This window comes from Balaenoptera musculus, chromosome 8, assembly GCF_009873245.2.
Source record: "Balaenoptera musculus isolate JJ_BM4_2016_0621 chromosome 8, mBalMus1.pri.v3, whole genome shotgun sequence".
NCBI classification, from domain to species: Eukaryota; Metazoa; Chordata; class Mammalia; order Artiodactyla; family Balaenopteridae; genus Balaenoptera; species Balaenoptera musculus.
The window spans coordinates 30,463,092-30,481,504 of record NC_045792.1 but is presented as its reverse complement, the minus strand read 5'-3'; the positions used below and the strand labels follow the sequence as shown (position 1 = coordinate 30,481,504).

The window sequence follows — 18,413 nt, the reverse complement described above, 5'->3', positions numbered from 1 at the left end:
AGACAAGGATGCCCACTCTCACCACTTCTATTCAAAATAGTACTAAAAGTTCTAGCCACAGCAATCAGACAAGAAAAAGAAATAAAAGATATCCAAATTGGAAGGGAAGAGGTAAAATTGTCACTATATACAGTTGACATGATACTATATATAGAAAACCCTGATGACGCCACACAAAAACTATTGGAACTGATAAATAAATTCAGCAAGGTAGCAGGATACAAGATTAACATACAGAAATCACTTGCATGTCTTTACACTAACAATGAAATAGCAGAAAGGGAATGTAAAAAAAATTACTTTTTAAAATCACACCAAAAAAAAAAAAAAACTTAGGAATAAACCTGACCAAGGAGCTGAAAGACTTATATGCTGAGAACTATAAAACATTAATAAAGGAAATTAAAGATGATTCAAAGAAATGGAAAGATATCCCATGCTCTACTACCCAAAGCAATCTACAGATTTAATGCAATCCCTATCAAATTACCCATGACATTTTTCACAGAACTAGAATAAATAATCCTAAAATTTATACAGAACATAAAAGACCCAGAATTGCCAAAGCAATCCTGAGGAAAAAGAACAAAGCAGGAGGCACAACCCTCCCAGACAATACTACAAGGCTACAGTAATCAAAACAGCATGGTATTGGCACAAAAACAGACATAGGGATCAATGGAACAAAATAGAGAGCCCAGAAATAAATCCACACCCCTACAGTCAATTAATCTTCAACAAAGGAGGCAAGAATATAAAATGGGAAAAAGTCTTTTCAGCAAGTGTTGCTGGGAAAGTTGGACAGCTGCATGTAAATCAATGAAGTTAAAACACACCCTCACGCCATGCACAAAAGTAAACTCAAAATGGCTTAAAGACTTAGATATAAGACATGACACCATAAAACTCCTAGAAGAGATCATAGGCAAAACATTTCTGATATAAATCATACCAATGTTTTCTTAGGTCAGTCTCCCAAGGCAACAGAAATAAAAACAAAAACAAACAAATGGGACCAAATCAAATTTATAAGCTTTTTCACTGCAAAGGAAACCATAAAAAAATGAAAAAACAATATACAGAATGGGAGAAAATATTTGCAAAAGATGTGACCGACAAGGGCTTAATTTCCAAAATATACAAACAGCTCATAAAACCCAACAACCAAAAAGCAGACACCCCAATCGAAGACCTAAAGAGGCGTTTCTCCAAAGAAGACATACAGATGGCCAACAGCACATGAAAAGATGCTCAGCATCTCTAATTATTAGAAAAATGCAAATCAAAACTACAATGAGGTACCACCTCACACCAGTCAGAATGGCCATCATTAAACAGTCTACAAATAACAAATGCTGGAGAGGGTGTGGAGAAAAGGGAACCCTCCTACACTGTTGGTAGGAATGTAAGTTGGTGCAGCCACTATGGAAAACAGTATGGAGGTTCCTCAGAAAACTAAAAATAGAATTACCATGTGATCCAGCAATCCCACTCCTGGGCATATATCTGGACAAAAGTATAATTCAAAAAGACACATGCATCCCTATGTTCATAGCAGCACTATTCACAATAGCCAAGACATGGAAACAACCTAAATGTCATCGACAGATGAATGGATAAAGAAGATGTGGTATATATATACAATAAAACACTACTCAGCCATAAAAAAGATTGAAATAATGCCATTTGCAGCAACATGGATGCAACTAGAGACTATCACACTAAGTTTAGTAAGTCAGAAAGTCATTTGATGTCACTTATATGTGGAATCTAAAATATGGCACAAATAAACCTATCTATGAAACAGAAGCAGACTCACAGACATACAGAACAGACTTGTGGTTGCCAAGGGGGTGGGGGCTGTGGGGAAGGGATGGACTGGGAATTTGGGGTTAGTAGATGTAAACTATTACATACAGAATGGATAAGCAACAAGGCCCTACTACATAGCACAGGGAACTATATTCAATATTCTGGAATAAACCATAATGGAAAAGAATATAAAAAAGAATGTGTATATATGTATAACTGAATCACTTTGCTGTATAGCAGGAATTCACAGAACATTGTAAATCAACTATATTTCACCAAAAAAATTAATTAAAAAAAAACTCTATGACATTGCACAACAATATGAATGTACTTAATGCCACTGGGCTGTACACTTAAAAATGGTTAACATTGTGAATTTTATGTTACGTGTATTTTTCTACAATGACATAAAACAAAAAACAAACAAAAACTCCAAGAAGTAAGGGCTTGGTCCATTTTGTAATGTGTCCTTACATTAGGGCACTCAACAAATATTTGTTGAATAAAAGTAGAGAAAATGGGTCCAGTGATAGGATTTGCATGCCTTTTTCTAGTTTCTACCTCTGTCAACTCTTAATAACAAGGACAGTAAGAAGAAAAACTAAATACTGCTTACAAGAAACATGCCTTGATGGTTTACTATTTATAACATCAGCCTGGTTCCTATCTTTCCATGCTAATGAACTCAGAAAATCAAGAAAGAAATCCATTTGTCCCAAACTAAAAGCACAAGAAAAGTGCTTGAGCATCTTTTTGGGACTTTCCCGGTGGTTAAGAATCCACCTTCCAATGCAGGGAATGCGGGTTCGATCCCTGGCTGGGGAGCTAAGATCCCACATGCCATGGGGCAACCCACGTGCTGCAACTAGAGAGGAGCCTGCAAGGTGCAAAGAAGACCCAGTGCAGCCAAAAAATTAAAAAAGGGCCTCATCTATTGTTTCAATAGGGAAGCAAGAGGGTGGGTTGAAATCTAACTGATGGGTGAAATATAAGTAGGGTCTCCCTGGAGTCCACCAAGGCAAATTAAGGCTGCTGTGGCTGACCAGCTTAGCGTGACTTGTTCTACCGGCAAGATCAGCAGACTTACATATTCATAGTACATATCGATAGGCAGAGTGCAAAATGTCATACCTAAAAACGTGCTTCAGAACTCAGTAATAAATTCCAGTATGCTTTTAGTTTTAGAATTTATTCACATCTTTGCTAAACTGAGAAAGACTATTAATCCAGTGAACTATCATTTACTGATGCCCACTAAGGGCAGCCCTTGATGGTAGGCTTTAGGGATTCATGAATGAACAAATCATGGTTAAGACAGGTCAGTGTACCAGCTTACATGTACTTGACTAGCTGATATTACTTTATGTATCCTAGACAGATAATCCGTTTCCTAACCTTTTTAAACTCACCTATTGGGTTATCATTGGAGTCTTCCACAGACATAGGATTCTTCTTACCTGGAGATCCTATAAAAACAAAGAAATATCCTGTGATGAAAGGACATTTAATATTTAACTAAGAACACTGGCAATATGTTTCTTTCTGTCTCTGGGGTGGTGGTGGTGTGGGGGAAGGGTAGATTATTCCACAGGAAGTTCTACTTTTGCCACTGTTGCTATGAAATATACCTTGAAACTGTCAGTAAATCTGGGACTGTATTACTGGATTTTTCAAGACAGAAAACATATGGCTAATGTAACACTTACATAGTACTTACTATGTGCCAGTCGATGATACAATAGTTTGCCAAAGTTCATTCACCCACATGAGGACACAGTGGTTGGTGAGGAATTTTTGCTACTGACAACTCTGCTCTTCTGAGTAGAATGGACCATCCTGGGAGGGGCCCTTACTATTAATGGGTGCCCCTAGGTCTTGTACCACCAACATGCCTAACTTCATACAATGGAGAGAAGATGAAGTGGGTTAGGATTTTCATTTAAAATTGCAAGTCTTCTCAGTATAATTCTTTGAATTTTTAACTAGTACCTTAAATTTTGGAAAAAGTTTGGAAGAATTCTATGCCCCAGTTAAGCAACTTTTCAGAGTGGGTTATTCATCTTTGGTCTTTGTATAATGGAAGATTAACACATATACTACATGGGAGGCAAGTAAGTTTATTATTGTGTACTTTTCACAAAGATAGGTTTCCCCTACCCAAAAAACCTTCACAGTACAAAGAAAGTAAGCAATAACAACTTTGAAGGAGCTATCTTTACTGTGCGTTTCTTCCTCTTGCTGGAACCATAATCCATTTATCACAAAAGGATATAGTGTGAAGATTAAACTTGAAAAAGATCAAGGTAAGTAGACTATACACATGTATTTAGCAGCAGGTAGCAAATAATTGCCAACATTATTAAGGGCTTACTACATGCCAGGCCTCATGGGGAGCATGTAACTTGCATTAGCTCATCTAACCCTCACAACAATTCTGTGACAGGAACACTGTCGTGCAGTGACAGAACTGAGACCCAAAGGAGGCCACCCAGCTAGTAAGTGGCAGAGTCTGGATTTGGACCAGGCTGTTTGATTCCAAAGCCTGTACTTGTGAGTGCCAAAATGGAACCATTGATTTTCTGCTATAAACCTGCTTCTGCCCCAGTGTCCCCAGTTGTTGCATTACCAGTTGTTCAACCCTAAAACCAAGAGGTCATCTTTTGATTCTTCCTTCTTCCTCACTCCACCATGCAATCTATTAGCAAATGATTTCAGTTCTACCCCCCAAAAAGATCTAGACTCTATCTACTTATCTCCATTACCACGTGCCTTCGTCTTTTGCCTAGACTGCTACGAGAGCCTCCTGTTTTTGTCTCCCTGCTGTTGTCACTCTTATGAGGGATGATTTCCTGACAACCCATTTTTTTTTTTTTTTTTGCTTGAGGAAGAAGGCAGAAGCAGTGTTCTTTCTAAGCTCTTTCTAGCTTTAGGACCTTTTCTCCTCTTTTCAAAAAATACTTACGAAGTACCTACTATGGGCAGGCACTGTTTCTGTGTCCTAAGAGATAAAGAATGTCATGGACAATCTAAGTACAAGGAGGCTGACGATTTACCTGACAAAATGACCAAGTATTAAAATAGAATATTGCACTAAATAGAAAAAAAGAAAGTTAAGTTCATGAAGTGGCATAGGCATATTAAAGATTAATTTCATATCCTACCTGGCTACCCATTATGATGGCTTTTGAAGCCTGGGAATCACTTTAGAAAGTCCCTGTTATTTGGATTCCCCCTGCAGGCTAAGAACACTTTAACTAGGGCTTGCCTATGGTTTGATAGATGTAATCTAGAGAGTCGGAAATGGCCATCTCTTAGGAACCTATTTGAACTCTTGAATGCAGCATTTCTGAAGCCACCTTAATCCTTGGACTTTTCCATTTAAGGGTCAATAAAGTCCTTCCTTTCCCCTAAGGCTGTTTAAGGTAGGTTTCTGTCACTTGCCACCAAGAGTCCTGATTAATAGCCTCCCCCACCCTTATGTCTTTCATTGCACTACCACAATCTATCCTGTTTGCTGGCTTGCTAACTTGTTCATAGTATCCCTCCTCCTTCAACTGAAGATATTTATGAAACTATGCAGCAGACTGTGAAGGATATTTTAAAAGAAGAATTTCAATAATGTTTTTATCTTCTCCCACAATATTCTGGGCAATGACAGCATTGTGGATAAAAGTATTATCTACTTGAAGAGCCAACATCACCTACTGTAGCTTAGTGGCAAAATGGTTAATTGAGAGTTTGGATTCTGGCCTCTGAAATCAAACATGTATTAGTTGTTTCACTTTGAATAAATTAGGTAACTTCTAAGCCTCAGTTTCCTCATTTATAAAATGGGGATAATACTGTGAGGATCCAATGGGATGAAGTATGGACCTCAATCAGCATAGTGTGAGGAGCACAGGAAAAGTGTCTAGTAAAAATTAGCTATATAAGCTCTAGTATGACAAAAATCACTGTACTTCATAATGACACTTTATACAGATTACACACTGCATATAAAGACTAGGACAACGTTTACTTGCTCTTTTGAGACATCCTCTATAGAACCTTCCTTTACTCTAGTTTCAAGGTGACCTTATAGTCTGCAGAAATGGATTCCAGCTCACATTGGTTATACTAGTTCATGAAATCAAGACTTTCATATAGTAGAACATTCCAAGTTTTCCAAATAGCATTAATGTCTAGTGAGACATCAAGTAACAAACAGAACAGTCAAACAGTGAGTATTAAAACAGGACAAAAAAAATCTGTTATGTGGGCAAGAAAAGCAAGCACACTCAGTTTCTCTACTCAGTAATTCTTTAGACAAACAATAAGCAGGTATACTTTCACAAAGTAACAAATAAAAAAATGGAGACCAACTCACATAAATATTGGCATAAAATTAGCAGCAAAATATACTGTTTAATTCCAGATAGTTCACTTTTACAATAAAATACCTCATAATATTGAAAATATGACAGACATGATTTTACTGATCATTCTTTCCTGAAACGATCTCAAAATTAGCTCTACAAAGTCAGTCTGTCACATGTGCAATTCGGCAAACAAAAAAATTCAGCAAAACAAACGAAAACTGTTATTGTCTAAGTCACCCAGATTATTCTAGCAAAAGCAGGTGTTGTGCCTGAACCGTCTGGTTTTGCAAACTGCTGGATAAAACTAATGTAATATACAGTGGATAGAACTTAAAACCAGGAAAAACTTGGGTCATTTAAACTAACTTATTCTAGTTTACGGACCATTAATCAGTGACCTGACTTCTATAAGAGTTGACAAAGAGAAAACAGAATTTACACAGCAAATCAGTTTTCACGACTTTACCCAAAAAGTTCCCAAAGGGCCAAGGGCCTAAAGGGACACCTCCACCTCCCCCAGAAGAGAAATGTCAAAATCATTTTGTTATGATTATACTGACGACGTCGTGGACTCCTAACAATAGTGCAGCTGTGATCTTAAGGCTGCACAGCTGATATGCGCCTCGGCCCGCCTCGGCCGGTGTTTACGGTACACAAGGGGCTGGTAGCGCCCATCCACAGAAGCACGAGCATCACCTGCGCCTGGGAGAGCTGTCCGCACTCCCCAGAAGCTCCCAACCAGCTACACTAGCCCCAAAGCGTCTGGGGTCCTTAAGACTATAAATAATTGGTTTGATAATACACAATTAGGCGATGAAACACCGGAAAACGCCTAAAAGGTTCCGCAACTAACTGGTAGACATGTTTGCTCAGGAATCGGTAGACATATTTTTCAATCCATCTAATCGTTTACAAAAGCAAGGCTTAGATAATCTCTAACCTCCCAGGAAAACATTAACTTCGGGGAAAGACTGTAACAGCTAAGTTGAACCCCTGCTGAAGGCCCATCCTTCGGTAACTCAACAGGTTATACGCACTCCTCCAGGCCTGCGTCCGCTGCTTGCAGAAAAACTGAGGGGAAGGACCGGACCATTTCTTAAGCAGGCGGCCTTGGGGCAGCTGGGGGACTGGCCCAAGTCTCAGTTTTCCCCCTGATGGGGCCATCAGGTCACCTCCAGGTCTGCCCCGTGCGTTTGGCCTAAGAGTTGCAGAACTTTCTGCACAACCAGATCCAACTTGGAAACTCCCGATGGGCAGCGCAACTCCTCCCGGGGCCGGGGCTGGCGATCCCCGCAGCCACTTACCCTCCGGGTCTGTGCTGTCGGCGATGATCTTCAGCAGCGCTACCCCCACCACGACCCCCAGGGCCAGCACAGCCAAGATACCTCGCGAGCCGAGTCCCATTGTTCCGAGGCAGGACGCGGAGGCCTCGTGGGTTCCCGAGGAGGTGGCGGCTGCGCTGGTTAGAGCTGTGCCTTGGCGCACCCGAGCCCGCCCTGCGTCCCCTTCCGCCGCGCACGCTTCGCCTCCCACCGCCTGCCCCCCAAAGACCAAATAGGGCGCGAGAGCCTGGCCTGGAGAGGGCGTCGCGTGCCTGCCCCGGCGGCGGGACGGGGCGGGGCTGAGGCGGCGGGGCGGGGCGGGGTCGACACGCGGGGGCGGGGTTTGCGATTCGAAGCACCCGGACCCTCCTAGCTGCTGGACCCTCCTAGCTGCTTCCCCCTCTGACGCGCGCATGCGAGTCCCGGAACGGTCGAGCAGTTTTGTTTTTTTTCGGAAAGGGCAGTTTTGTTTTTTTGGATAGAAGTGAGCACCTCTGCCTCTCCCGATACCGAGTACGCCGGGCTTTGCTGGGCCCGGAAGGAAGTCTTTGAAGAGTAGTTTTCAGGTGAGGCACGGAGGCTGCGTGCGGCTCGGAGTGAGAGGGAGAAGTCGCAGGCGAGGACAGCATAAAGGGAGGTACAGGAAAGAGGGTTTTTTTCCTCCGAGTGACCCAGCCTAAGATGGGGCGGGGGTGAGGGGCTCGACAAATGATTAAGTGCATACGTAAAACATCCATGATCTCTATACCCCAAATAACCTCATCCTCTTCCACAGGTTCCCTGCTTCTCTGGCTAGCTAACGTGCCTAAAGAGATTATCCGAGTGGACGCGGGGGGATGGTGGCGGGGGGACTTGGAAGAATTGGTAGCTATTCATAGGCAAGAATAGCCAACAAGGCCGAGGTTGCACACGTCTAACCTAGTCCCTTCTCTCCTTGGGGTCTGCTATCCCAGTTCAGATGGATTAACCTGTTTTGAATAGTTTTTGGCTAAGTTCCTCTTCAGCCCTTGGAGCCAATTCTACTCACCTGTCTTGACTTGCAGTGCTCCTACAGATTGCATTTTGTTTTTGCTCAGAAACTCCGAAGTGACCTGTAGCAACCCGTGGCTGATGCAAGAGAACGACAAAGATTGAGTCCTGATTTGGGTGGGAAACCTTCGGTTGAAAAGGATCCAAGGCACTTAAAATCCTGGTGAATCCACCCCACTTCCCAACACTCTAAATATGGCAGATCTAAATGTTGTTGATTCTCTTGGTACCTGACCCAGATTTCATGACATAAGGGCCACGATATCATAGTTGTATTCCCAAAAATATGTTATGAGAGATAGTACTTTCTGATCTCAGGTAAGGCTATCCATATAGACATGACTAATCATAGGGATTAAGTGGGGCAGTCTGTCCTAAATTTGCAGACTCCCCATCTGTTGTTTCAACCAAACTTGCAAATACTCATTGACATCCACCATGGGCAAAAAGCAAGCACTGCACATTTAGCTTTTGGTTACTCCATTTGATTGGGGAATCTGGTTTAGGAATAAATTGTTCTGGTGACTGCCTATGCCTTTGTTCAAGCATTTCACAATCCAGGCTCAACCTGTCTTTCCAACCTTGGTTCAGCTGCCAATGAACAAGGGTGCTCTCTGGTTCTTTGACATTTGATAGGAGTAGCAGCAGAGGTGGCTGACTTTGTTGGCAGCACTGACGGCAACAGCAGTTTCTCAGTGGTTGCAAGACTGAGTTTCCGATGCAGAAGTGGCATGGGTGGGGAACTGCAATGGAGACAGTTTCCTCACCGGACTAGTTCTGTAGTGATTTTGTGCATTATTCCTGGAGGCCTAGCATCTGCCATGATTCTCTTTACCCTCCAGTAATTCTGAGAGCCACCCAGTATCTTCAACATGCTCCTTTTCTGCTATATCAGCAAGAGTTAGCTCTTCTTTCTCAAAACTAAGAATCCTGACTTTATACGGTTCATTATGTCTTTTCCCCCTAGTAGGCTACAATTTCCATTGGTAAATTGGTAACAGCTGGTAAGGCATCTTTAAGCAGATACTTTACCAGCTATTTACTGAGTGCTTACTGTGTGATAGGCAATGTCCTAATAGAGCTTACAATATAGTGGCAAGACAGATACATTGACAGTTACAGTCTAGTAACTGAAACAGTGTGATTAGAGGCTATGATGTAGTCATGGAAAAGCACACATTGGATCCAGGGTCTGTATCTTTATATTTGTACTTGAGGGTATAACACACTTCCTGTCACATAGAAGGCATAGAAGGCATTCAGTTTCTATTCGTGGAATGAATTTTAGGTAGAGATAAACAAAGCAGCAAAACTCTGGTAATCTTCTCCCTCAATTATGTCCTTTTTAAAAATCCATCCTGTATTTCCCGTATGTCTGTATCTTTGGCTTAAGGTCACCTAAGGGTGCACCAGAGATTGGAACCATCATTTATTCATTAATCCAATCAGTCAATATCCAAAAATTTATTGCACACATGACATGTACCAGGCACTATGCTAGGTGCTAGGAAATAGCAGTGAATAACACTGATCTACCTGATAGACCAAGTGAGTGGTTTCAAAGTGAGTTAGTTTCTGGATAGGAATAGCAGAAACCGCTTCTGTTATGACTGTTCAAGAGATATTGAGATTTCATGTTATTCCACTGAAACTTACGTATATCCCACAGTAAGTTTTTATTTGTAAAAAGAAAGAGGTGATAGAGGAAGCCTCATCCGGTTTGATGTCCACAGATGATTATTACTTTCTAGCTATGTATAAATCAGTCTGTTGATAAATCCATATTTGCATGAGGAACAAATCAGAATCTACCTGGCTTTGAGACCGTGAGGTAGCTGCAAATAAGGCAAGGCAGTGGAAAGATTTAACACAAGAGTATAAGTTGGCCTGTGGCCATTTCCCTGTTTCTGCCAATTTCCTGTCAACTTCCATTTTAGCAGATTGACAACATGTTATAAACTGTGATTAAGTCTTCACAATGAAAGCTGATTTTTTGGGTCCTTTCCCTCTTCTGCACCCCTGCTTCCTTTCCCTATATATTAGAGTCCCTGTTTTTCTCACACCTTCTTCTTCCCTCTCCTTTTAGTTTTTCCTTCTTTTTTTTGTCCCTGAGGGTACAAACTGCAGCCAGAGTGTGAATCTGTTCAATTAATCCAAAAAAAAAAAACCCCCAAAAAACCTTACTGGGTATCTTGTGTTCAATGCTACATAGGATTCTAAGATTAAGACAAGAGCAAAAATAAAAATAAAACAAGCCAAAAAAAAAAAAAAAACACCAAGTAATGGTAAAGATAAACAAACAAAGAAAGACCAATGAGCTCCACAATTGGATTTTACTTTTGAAACAAGGAGATCAGAGAAGAGAGTTCTGGTGGACTAAAGTTTTAAGGAATGACTTCTCAAAAAGGAATTGGAGAGTTGTTTCTGAATTTGGTTGGGAGAGAGGTGGTGATGGTGAGTTTTCAGTATGGATCTGGCAGGATTATGTTGTGCTATGAGGACAGTAGGAAGGTGAGATCTGAGTTCAGAGATTTCAGTGGCGGGCACTAGGAAGTCCCATGGGCCTTTCCGTTCTTAGTCCCAGGTTATTTATCAGCTCCTACTTCGACTCTTTTTGTTTCTTCTCTGTAGGAGGCTATAGGGATTCAGCATACTTCCCTTTCCTGTTTGAAGTCACTGCCACCTACCCCATTCTTTGGTGTTCTTATTTCTTCAAGACTTCATATGGAGTTAGTTGCCAGTCCCCATGCCATTCTATAGTAAGAGCTAATCACGATGGAGAAAACTGACAGTAGATAAAATAGCTATTGTGAGGAAGTTAAAGAAAAATCTGAAATAAAGTTCTTAGACTTTTGATCCCTGCTCAGTATTTCCTATCTCCCATCTAGGAAATGGAAGAGTAAGGCTTACCATCCATTCAACAAAAGTTTGAGCAATTGAAAACATACATACACACAAGAAACAACTAGAAATGTGTCATGCTGATAAAACACAGCAATGTGATGGAGAACAACTGGGCGGTTACCTTACAATATATAGGTAAGTCCTCTCTAAGTAGGTAGACGTTAAACTGAGTCCTTAAAAGGAGCCATGTGAAAACCAGGGGAAAGTACATTTTAACCAAGCTTGGTGTGTTGGGGAAACAGAAAGAAAGCAAGTGTGGCTGAAGCAAAGAAGTATAAAATGAGGTTTGGGGCTTTTCAGGTGAGTTGGGTATTAATTTAAGTATGATGAAAAGCCGTTAAAGACTAGGCAGTGGCATTTTATGATTTATATTTTTATAAAAGATTACACCAGCTGCTATAGAGAGGAACAAGAGTAGAAACAGGAAGTGCAGTTAGAGGCTGATGCATGATGGGCTTGAACTAGGGTAGAAGTAGTGAAAATGGAAGAACTGAATGGATTTGGGATGTGGATTGAGTATGGAGTCAATTGGATGTGGTGTTTGAGGGAAAGAGAAATTAAGGCAAAATCCTAAGTTTGTGGCTTGAGAACTGGATGAGTGGTAGCTCTACATCCCTTATCCTGGAATATTCAGTCACACTTTCTGAACTCCGTCCTACTGTCCTTCTGTCCTTCTGAGTCTCTGCATACAGGGATAGCCAGGGAGAATAAAAAGTTTCAGTGATTATCTGTTGGTACCTACTCGACGCATGTCAAGTAGTATTAAGTATTACTTAAGTCTGCTGTCACCTAGGAGTAGTGCACTTTGGGTATTACTGGACTGAGGGAAGAGATGAAATAAGAAATATAGTTAAACAGATGTAACTGTTGTTTGGAGGACCATATCATAGTGTTGGGGAAAGAAAACAAAGACTCCAACAAAAGACCCCTCTGTACCAATATAGAAGAGAGAGAGAATGTAATTTTACTATTAGGTAAGCATTATCAGTGATAACATGCATATAAGATATCACAAAAGTGAATACAAAATTTGGAGAAATTTCCACCCAGATTTATGCAGAAAGTAGAAGAGAGAAAAATGAAAACTTATCTCTGTGAGAGACAAGATGATGTACCTTGTAATTGTCTCATTATACCCATGAGAGACCTCTGAGCTAATTCCAGAGTAAATGTTTACAGTTTCAAGGGTCAGAAGGCCTGTGACTCTGCTTTGTAAGATCAAAAGATCAGACCATTTTTATCAGGCCTATTATATGCCCTCAAGGTAACACCCCAAAGAGGAGAGGGTGGGTAGGCCGTGACCTCCGTCCTCAAAGAAAATTTCATCATTTTACCTTTACGACTTGTCACATTTTTTTCCAAAGAACTTTCATGTAGCCCACCCCAAATAAAAAATATATGAGAATTTCATTGCGTGATGAGAATAAAAGAAAGGACAGTACATTATAAGCATTTGTGATTTCTCCCACCTCCTCCCCCTTCTTCTCCCCCAGTCCTAACTCCTGGGTCTCCTTCCAAGAGAGGGGCTGAGTGTGCCCGCTCTATTCCTGAACTTTCCTGAAAATGAATCAGAGACTGAGGAGAGAGGGGCTGAGCTGAAGAAGTAAGAATGAATGCCAAGGTGATACAAATGGCTGTAATTTTTTGGCTGAAAGGAAGAAGAAATAGAAGATAAAGGGGATGAAAAGCAAAACCAAGAACCACAAAGGATGAAGTTGAGAGAGAATTATTGGTGAAGATTTTGAGACTGGGCCTTAAAGTCAGCTGTGGACTTGAAATGTACTGAAGTGAAAAGAATGGGGCCAAGGAGGTTTTAAGAAGTGCTACTGTGGGTTACAAGTTGAATTACCTATAGTATTCAAGTAATGGAAGTAAAGATTAAAATGATTTTTAAATGATCTTTGATTATGGAACCAAATTCTGTGGAGTGTGAAGCCCTGCCAAGACTGGGTCCTGCAGGGCCTGCATTGGGTTACCCCTTATGGAGACTCTAAGGGGTGTTAACCTTGAAGATGGTACAAAATCAATAATAATCATTCAGAAGTTCTTTACTGAGTACCAACTGTATTTGTAGCACTCTATGAGGCACAGAGGGAGAAACAAAATAGTGCATCGTGTGGCCATGTCCTCGGAGCTTTTACATTTAGATAAATAACACATTTCCATGTGGACAGGTAAGTAAGAACATACCACCAAAAGGGATGTCATAAGACTGTGAGGGCTGAGACTTGGTAGGAAGGAGTGCTAACTCTATGTTGGGTGCTTTCCTAGACTTTAATATCTACTTTTCCTTATTCTGTTTTTTAAGCTTGCTCCCCAAATTGTAATAATTTTCTTAAGCCTTAAGATTCTATAATTTCGACCATTTATAGCAAACAAAAACACCATGTTTAGGACAACAAGCCTGGAAGAAAGTACTAAAAAGTGAATATTTTTCAGGTTGAGAGTTCTCTAGGTGACCCTTTCTTTTTCCTTTCCACTTTTCTGAATTTTCCAACTCCTCTAAAATAAGTTTTTATTGCATTTCAAGGAATTTTTTTAAAAAGCCCTTAGTTCAGAATGTTAAGACTAATAATGATACAATAATGTTTCTATGATTATTCTACAATTAGGTACTAGGCTAAAGACAAGTATGACTTAATCTTCTCTTAGAGAAGAGCTTAGACCTGAAGAAGAAAAACAAAATTCTCTCCATTATGGAGAGCAAAATCCAGAACTTAATTCAAATTCTTTCCTCCAATATATCAATTGATCTATTTCCAAAGACCCACTCTTTGTGTAGACAATACTGCCATTTGCCTAGTCATCTGAGTTAAATCCTAGTGGAGTTAACCTTTGAAAGGGGACTGTATTGGGAGTCAAGATACTTGGTTTCTGATGTCAGCTCTGCAGTTGACTTTCTGTGTATATGGTCAAGCTATCTAACAAGTTTCACCCTTGCTTTCTTCATCTTAAAAATGAGGGATTTACATGCATTGTTGGTAGGAATGTAAAATGGTGTGGCTGATGTATAAAACAGGTTGTCAGTTCCTCAAAAAGTTAAATACAGAATTACCATATTACCCAGAAGTTCTACTCTTAGGTATATACCCAAAAGAATAAAAAATGGACTCAAACAGATATTTTTATACAAATGTTCATAGCAGCATTATTCACAATATCCAAAAGGTAGAAACAACCCACGTGTCCTTTAACAGAGGAATGGGTAAACAAAATGTGCTATATACATACAAATCATTCTGAAGACAGTTCCATAGTGGCAGCAGAGGGGCGTTTCCCAACAAACAATGCTTTCACACCAGTTAGGTATCCTGCAATTTAACTCAATTTTGATATTTCCTACCAGGAGACAGCATCAGATTCCACAGGTCAGGGGCTCAGTTCTACAAGGCTACCCTGTGCTTCAGATGCCAATCAGAAGTCCAGGTTGTTACCTGTGCTTCTGACCAACTGGCTGTAAATCAGAGGTCCCCATGACCCCCTCTTTGGGTTCAATTTGCTAGAGTGGCTCACAGAACTCAGGAAACCCCTTTATGTACTAGATTATGGGTTTATTATAAAAGGATATAACCCAGGAACAACTAGACAGAAGAGCTGCATAGGGCAAGGTATGGGGAAAAGGTGCTGAGCTTTCATGCCCTCTCCAGGTGCACCACTCTCTCTCAAATCACATGTTCACCAAGCTGGAAACTCTTCAAACCGTGTCCTTTTGGGTTTTTACAGAGGCTTCCTTAAATACTCACAGTTGATTAAATCAATAGACATTGGTGATGATTCAGTGTCTAGCCCCTCTCCCCTCTCTGGAGGTCAGGGGGATGGAGCTGAAAGTTCCAAACCTCCAATCACAGGGTTGGTTCCCCTGGCAACCAGCATCCATTCTTAGGTGACCTAGGGGCATTCCAAAAATCACCTCATTGACATAACAAAAGAAGCCTTTATTTCTCATACCACTTAGAAAATTCCAAGTGTTTTAGAAACTCTTGTGCTAGTAATGGGAACAAAGACCAAATACATATTTCCTAATATGAATCACAATATACAATGAAATATTACTCAGTTGTAAAAAGGAATGAAGTTCTGATACATGCTGTGCCATGGATGAACCTTAAAAGTATTTAGCTAAGTGAAATAAGGCAGACACAAAAGGACAAATATTATATGATTCCATTTATGTGAGGTACCCTGAATAGGTAAATTCATAGAGATAGAAAATAGATTAGCGGTTACCAGGGACTCGGGGAGGGTGGAGTGGGGAGTTATTGTTTAATGGGTACAGAGTTACTGTTTGGGATGATGAAAGAATTTTGGAAAGAGCTGGTGGTGATGGTAATGAAACTGTGCAACTCAGACTGGGACTTGAACCCATGTCCCAGGACTCGAACCCAGCCAAAACCCAGATTGAGACTTGAACCCACGTCTTTTAATTGAGATCACACACCTGGTCTCAGGACTTAATGAAGCTCAGGTTCTTGATGTCTCATTGCAAAAAGAATTCAGTGAGAGACAAAGTGATAGGTAAGAAGTGGATTTATTTAGAGAGAAAAATACTCCACAGACAGAGTGTGGGACATCTCAGAAGGCAGCAGGCCCCAAAATATGGCGTGGTTAGTTTTTATGGACTGGGTAATTTCATAGGCTAATGAATGGGAGGATTATTCCAATTATTTCAGGGAAGGGGCAGGAATTTCCAGGAATTGGGCCACCACTCACTTTTCTTATTTTTTTTGAAATTTTGGATTTTATTAATTTTTTTATACAGCAGGTTCTTATTAGCTATCTATTTTATACATATTAGTGTATATATATCAATGCCAATCTCCCACTGCTCACTTTTTGACCTTTTATGGTTGGCCTCAGAATTGTCATGGCACTGGTAGGTGTGTCATTTATCTTGTTAATGTATTACAATGAGCATATAATGAGGCTCAAGGTCTACTGGAAGTCGAATCTTCTGCCATCTTGGACCTAGTTGGTTCTAACCAGTTCTTGTCATGTCCTATGGCTATGTCATTCTTTTAAAGCTTGTGCCCTGCCCCCTTCCCTCCTGCTTCATTTGCACAGCATTGTGAATGTAATTAAGGTCACCAAACTGTACACATAAAAATGGCTAAAATGGCAAATTTTATGTTATATGTATTTTGCTACCATAAAAAATTGAGATTTTAATGAGATTTTTAAAAATATGTTTGAACTCTAATGTTCTATAATACCATGGCCAAAGTGCTAATGGAAGAAGAGGGAACTGATCTGGGTGATGAAGGATGTGTCTGTCAGAATTAGTCCACTAGATCTCTATGGAGACAGTGAAACCCAAAAATGGCAAATGGGAGGCTGCAGGCCACATCCAGCTAGGAGATGTGTTTTGTTGGGCTTGTGCAATCTTTACCAACATAGCATTTATTTATTTATTTTAAAAAATATTTATTTATTTGGTTGCACCAGGTCTTAGTTGCGGCATGTGGGCTCCTTAGTTTCGGCATGTGGGCTCCCTAGTTGCGGCAGGTGGTCTCCTTAGTTGCGGCTCACCAGCTCCTTAGTTGCAGCGTGTGAACTCTTAGTTGCAGCATGCACATGGGATCTAGTTTCCTGACCAGGGATCGAACCCAGGCCCCCTGCCTTGGGAGTGCAGGGTCTTATCCACTGTGCCACCAGGGAAGTCCTCCAACATGGCATTTAAGATTTTAAGAAATCGGTTGTTAAAATGTAAAACCTGGGTGTATTGCTATTAAAAATTCTGGTTTCTGATTTCCTTTGAAATATTAAAAGATCTGATAACACCAGATCCATCTTCTCACTTAGCTGGAGTTTTGAAGTAGCTGCTCCCTTTAAGCAGTACACACTCTCCAAATAGTCCCTCTGGTCCTTGCTGCCTTATTCCCAGCTGGCCTCATTAATCTGTTACTTGCCAGTCTCCTGTGGCATTTGAATTTGTGGCCCCTAGCATAAATCAATGATCAGGTGAATTAGTTCTGAGAGCCCTCTGCTTGGTTTGTCAATTTCTTTAAAAAAAAGTGTTGTCAACTAAAAAAAAAAAAAATACACAACCTAAAAGTTGAAAATTATGTTTTATTCAGTGGACTTACTGAGGACTTAAGCCTGGGAAACACAGTCTCAGGTAGCTCTGAGGAGCTGTTCCAAAGAGGTACAGGAGTAGCCAGGATATATGAGTTTTTGCAAAATCCAGGTAGTTGGAACATCAAAAGATTACTGTTGATTAAAGAAAACCAGACATCTCAAGTTAATGAATTTAGCCCTTCTTTATATATGGGAAGGTGCAAGAGCCTGGGCTCATTAAAATCATTCCTTTGATATGCACCTTAACTGTTTAGAGCCAGTATCCTGTTCTTTCCCATCTTGAGTTCCCTCAGGGTGTACACTTGGAGGTGTCTGCAGTTGTTGGCTTGATGGCTGCAGCATCCTTTGTTTACTGATAACAGGTGACATTCTTCATACACAGTGTTAAAGAAATTTCTTTTTTCCGTTCTTACCTCTTCTAAAACATGGAATGACTGTTTTATGCTACCACATAAGGTTTCAGGTTTTGGTAACTGACACAAATACATGTGAATAATTTTGTGAGCATAGAGTTCTAAAGAATACTTAAAGAGATAATTCATGCGTGCAGTTCCTGAAAGTTTGATCACTGCTTTTGTGAATCTTCACATATTTTATAGCTACTTTAATTGGGTTTATTTTTTATTTCAGAAAAGTCAAAAGTATTACATTGATGTTGCAAGAAAATTTAAACAATGCATAGACATACACAAAAAGAAAAGCCCTTCCTGCTTTACCTCCCCAGGGGTAACCGCAGTTAGCATTTGGGTGTTTTTCTTTCCAGACCTTTGTTTTTGTTTGTATGTTTGTTTTTATTTTTGTTTTTGCACGTAGAGTTATGTAGAAATTTATGTATTTATATGAACACAGAAACATGGAACATGTCTTTTTTCCCCACAAAAAAGAAATTATACTACATTTACTGCTTTGCAAC

General features: G+C 40.3%; 1 protein-coding gene across 1 annotated transcript in view; it reads right to left on the bottom strand.

Moving 5' to 3' along the window:
* Window positions 1-7,922, bottom strand: part of TMEM123 (transmembrane protein 123) — a 77,876-nt gene extending 69,954 nt beyond the window's left edge. Inside the window, exons 1-2 of the mRNA XM_036859863.1 lie at window positions 7,475-7,922; window positions 3,222-3,278 (exon numbers count right to left, since the gene is read on the bottom strand). Of these exons, the coding sequence (XP_036715758.1) occupies window positions 3,222-3,278; window positions 7,475-7,907 (490 nt within the window). The 5' untranslated portion in view covers window positions 7,908-7,922. The remainder of the gene's footprint in view (window positions 1-3,221; window positions 3,279-7,474) is intronic.
* Between the last annotated feature and the right edge of the window lie 10,491 nt (window positions 7,923-18,413).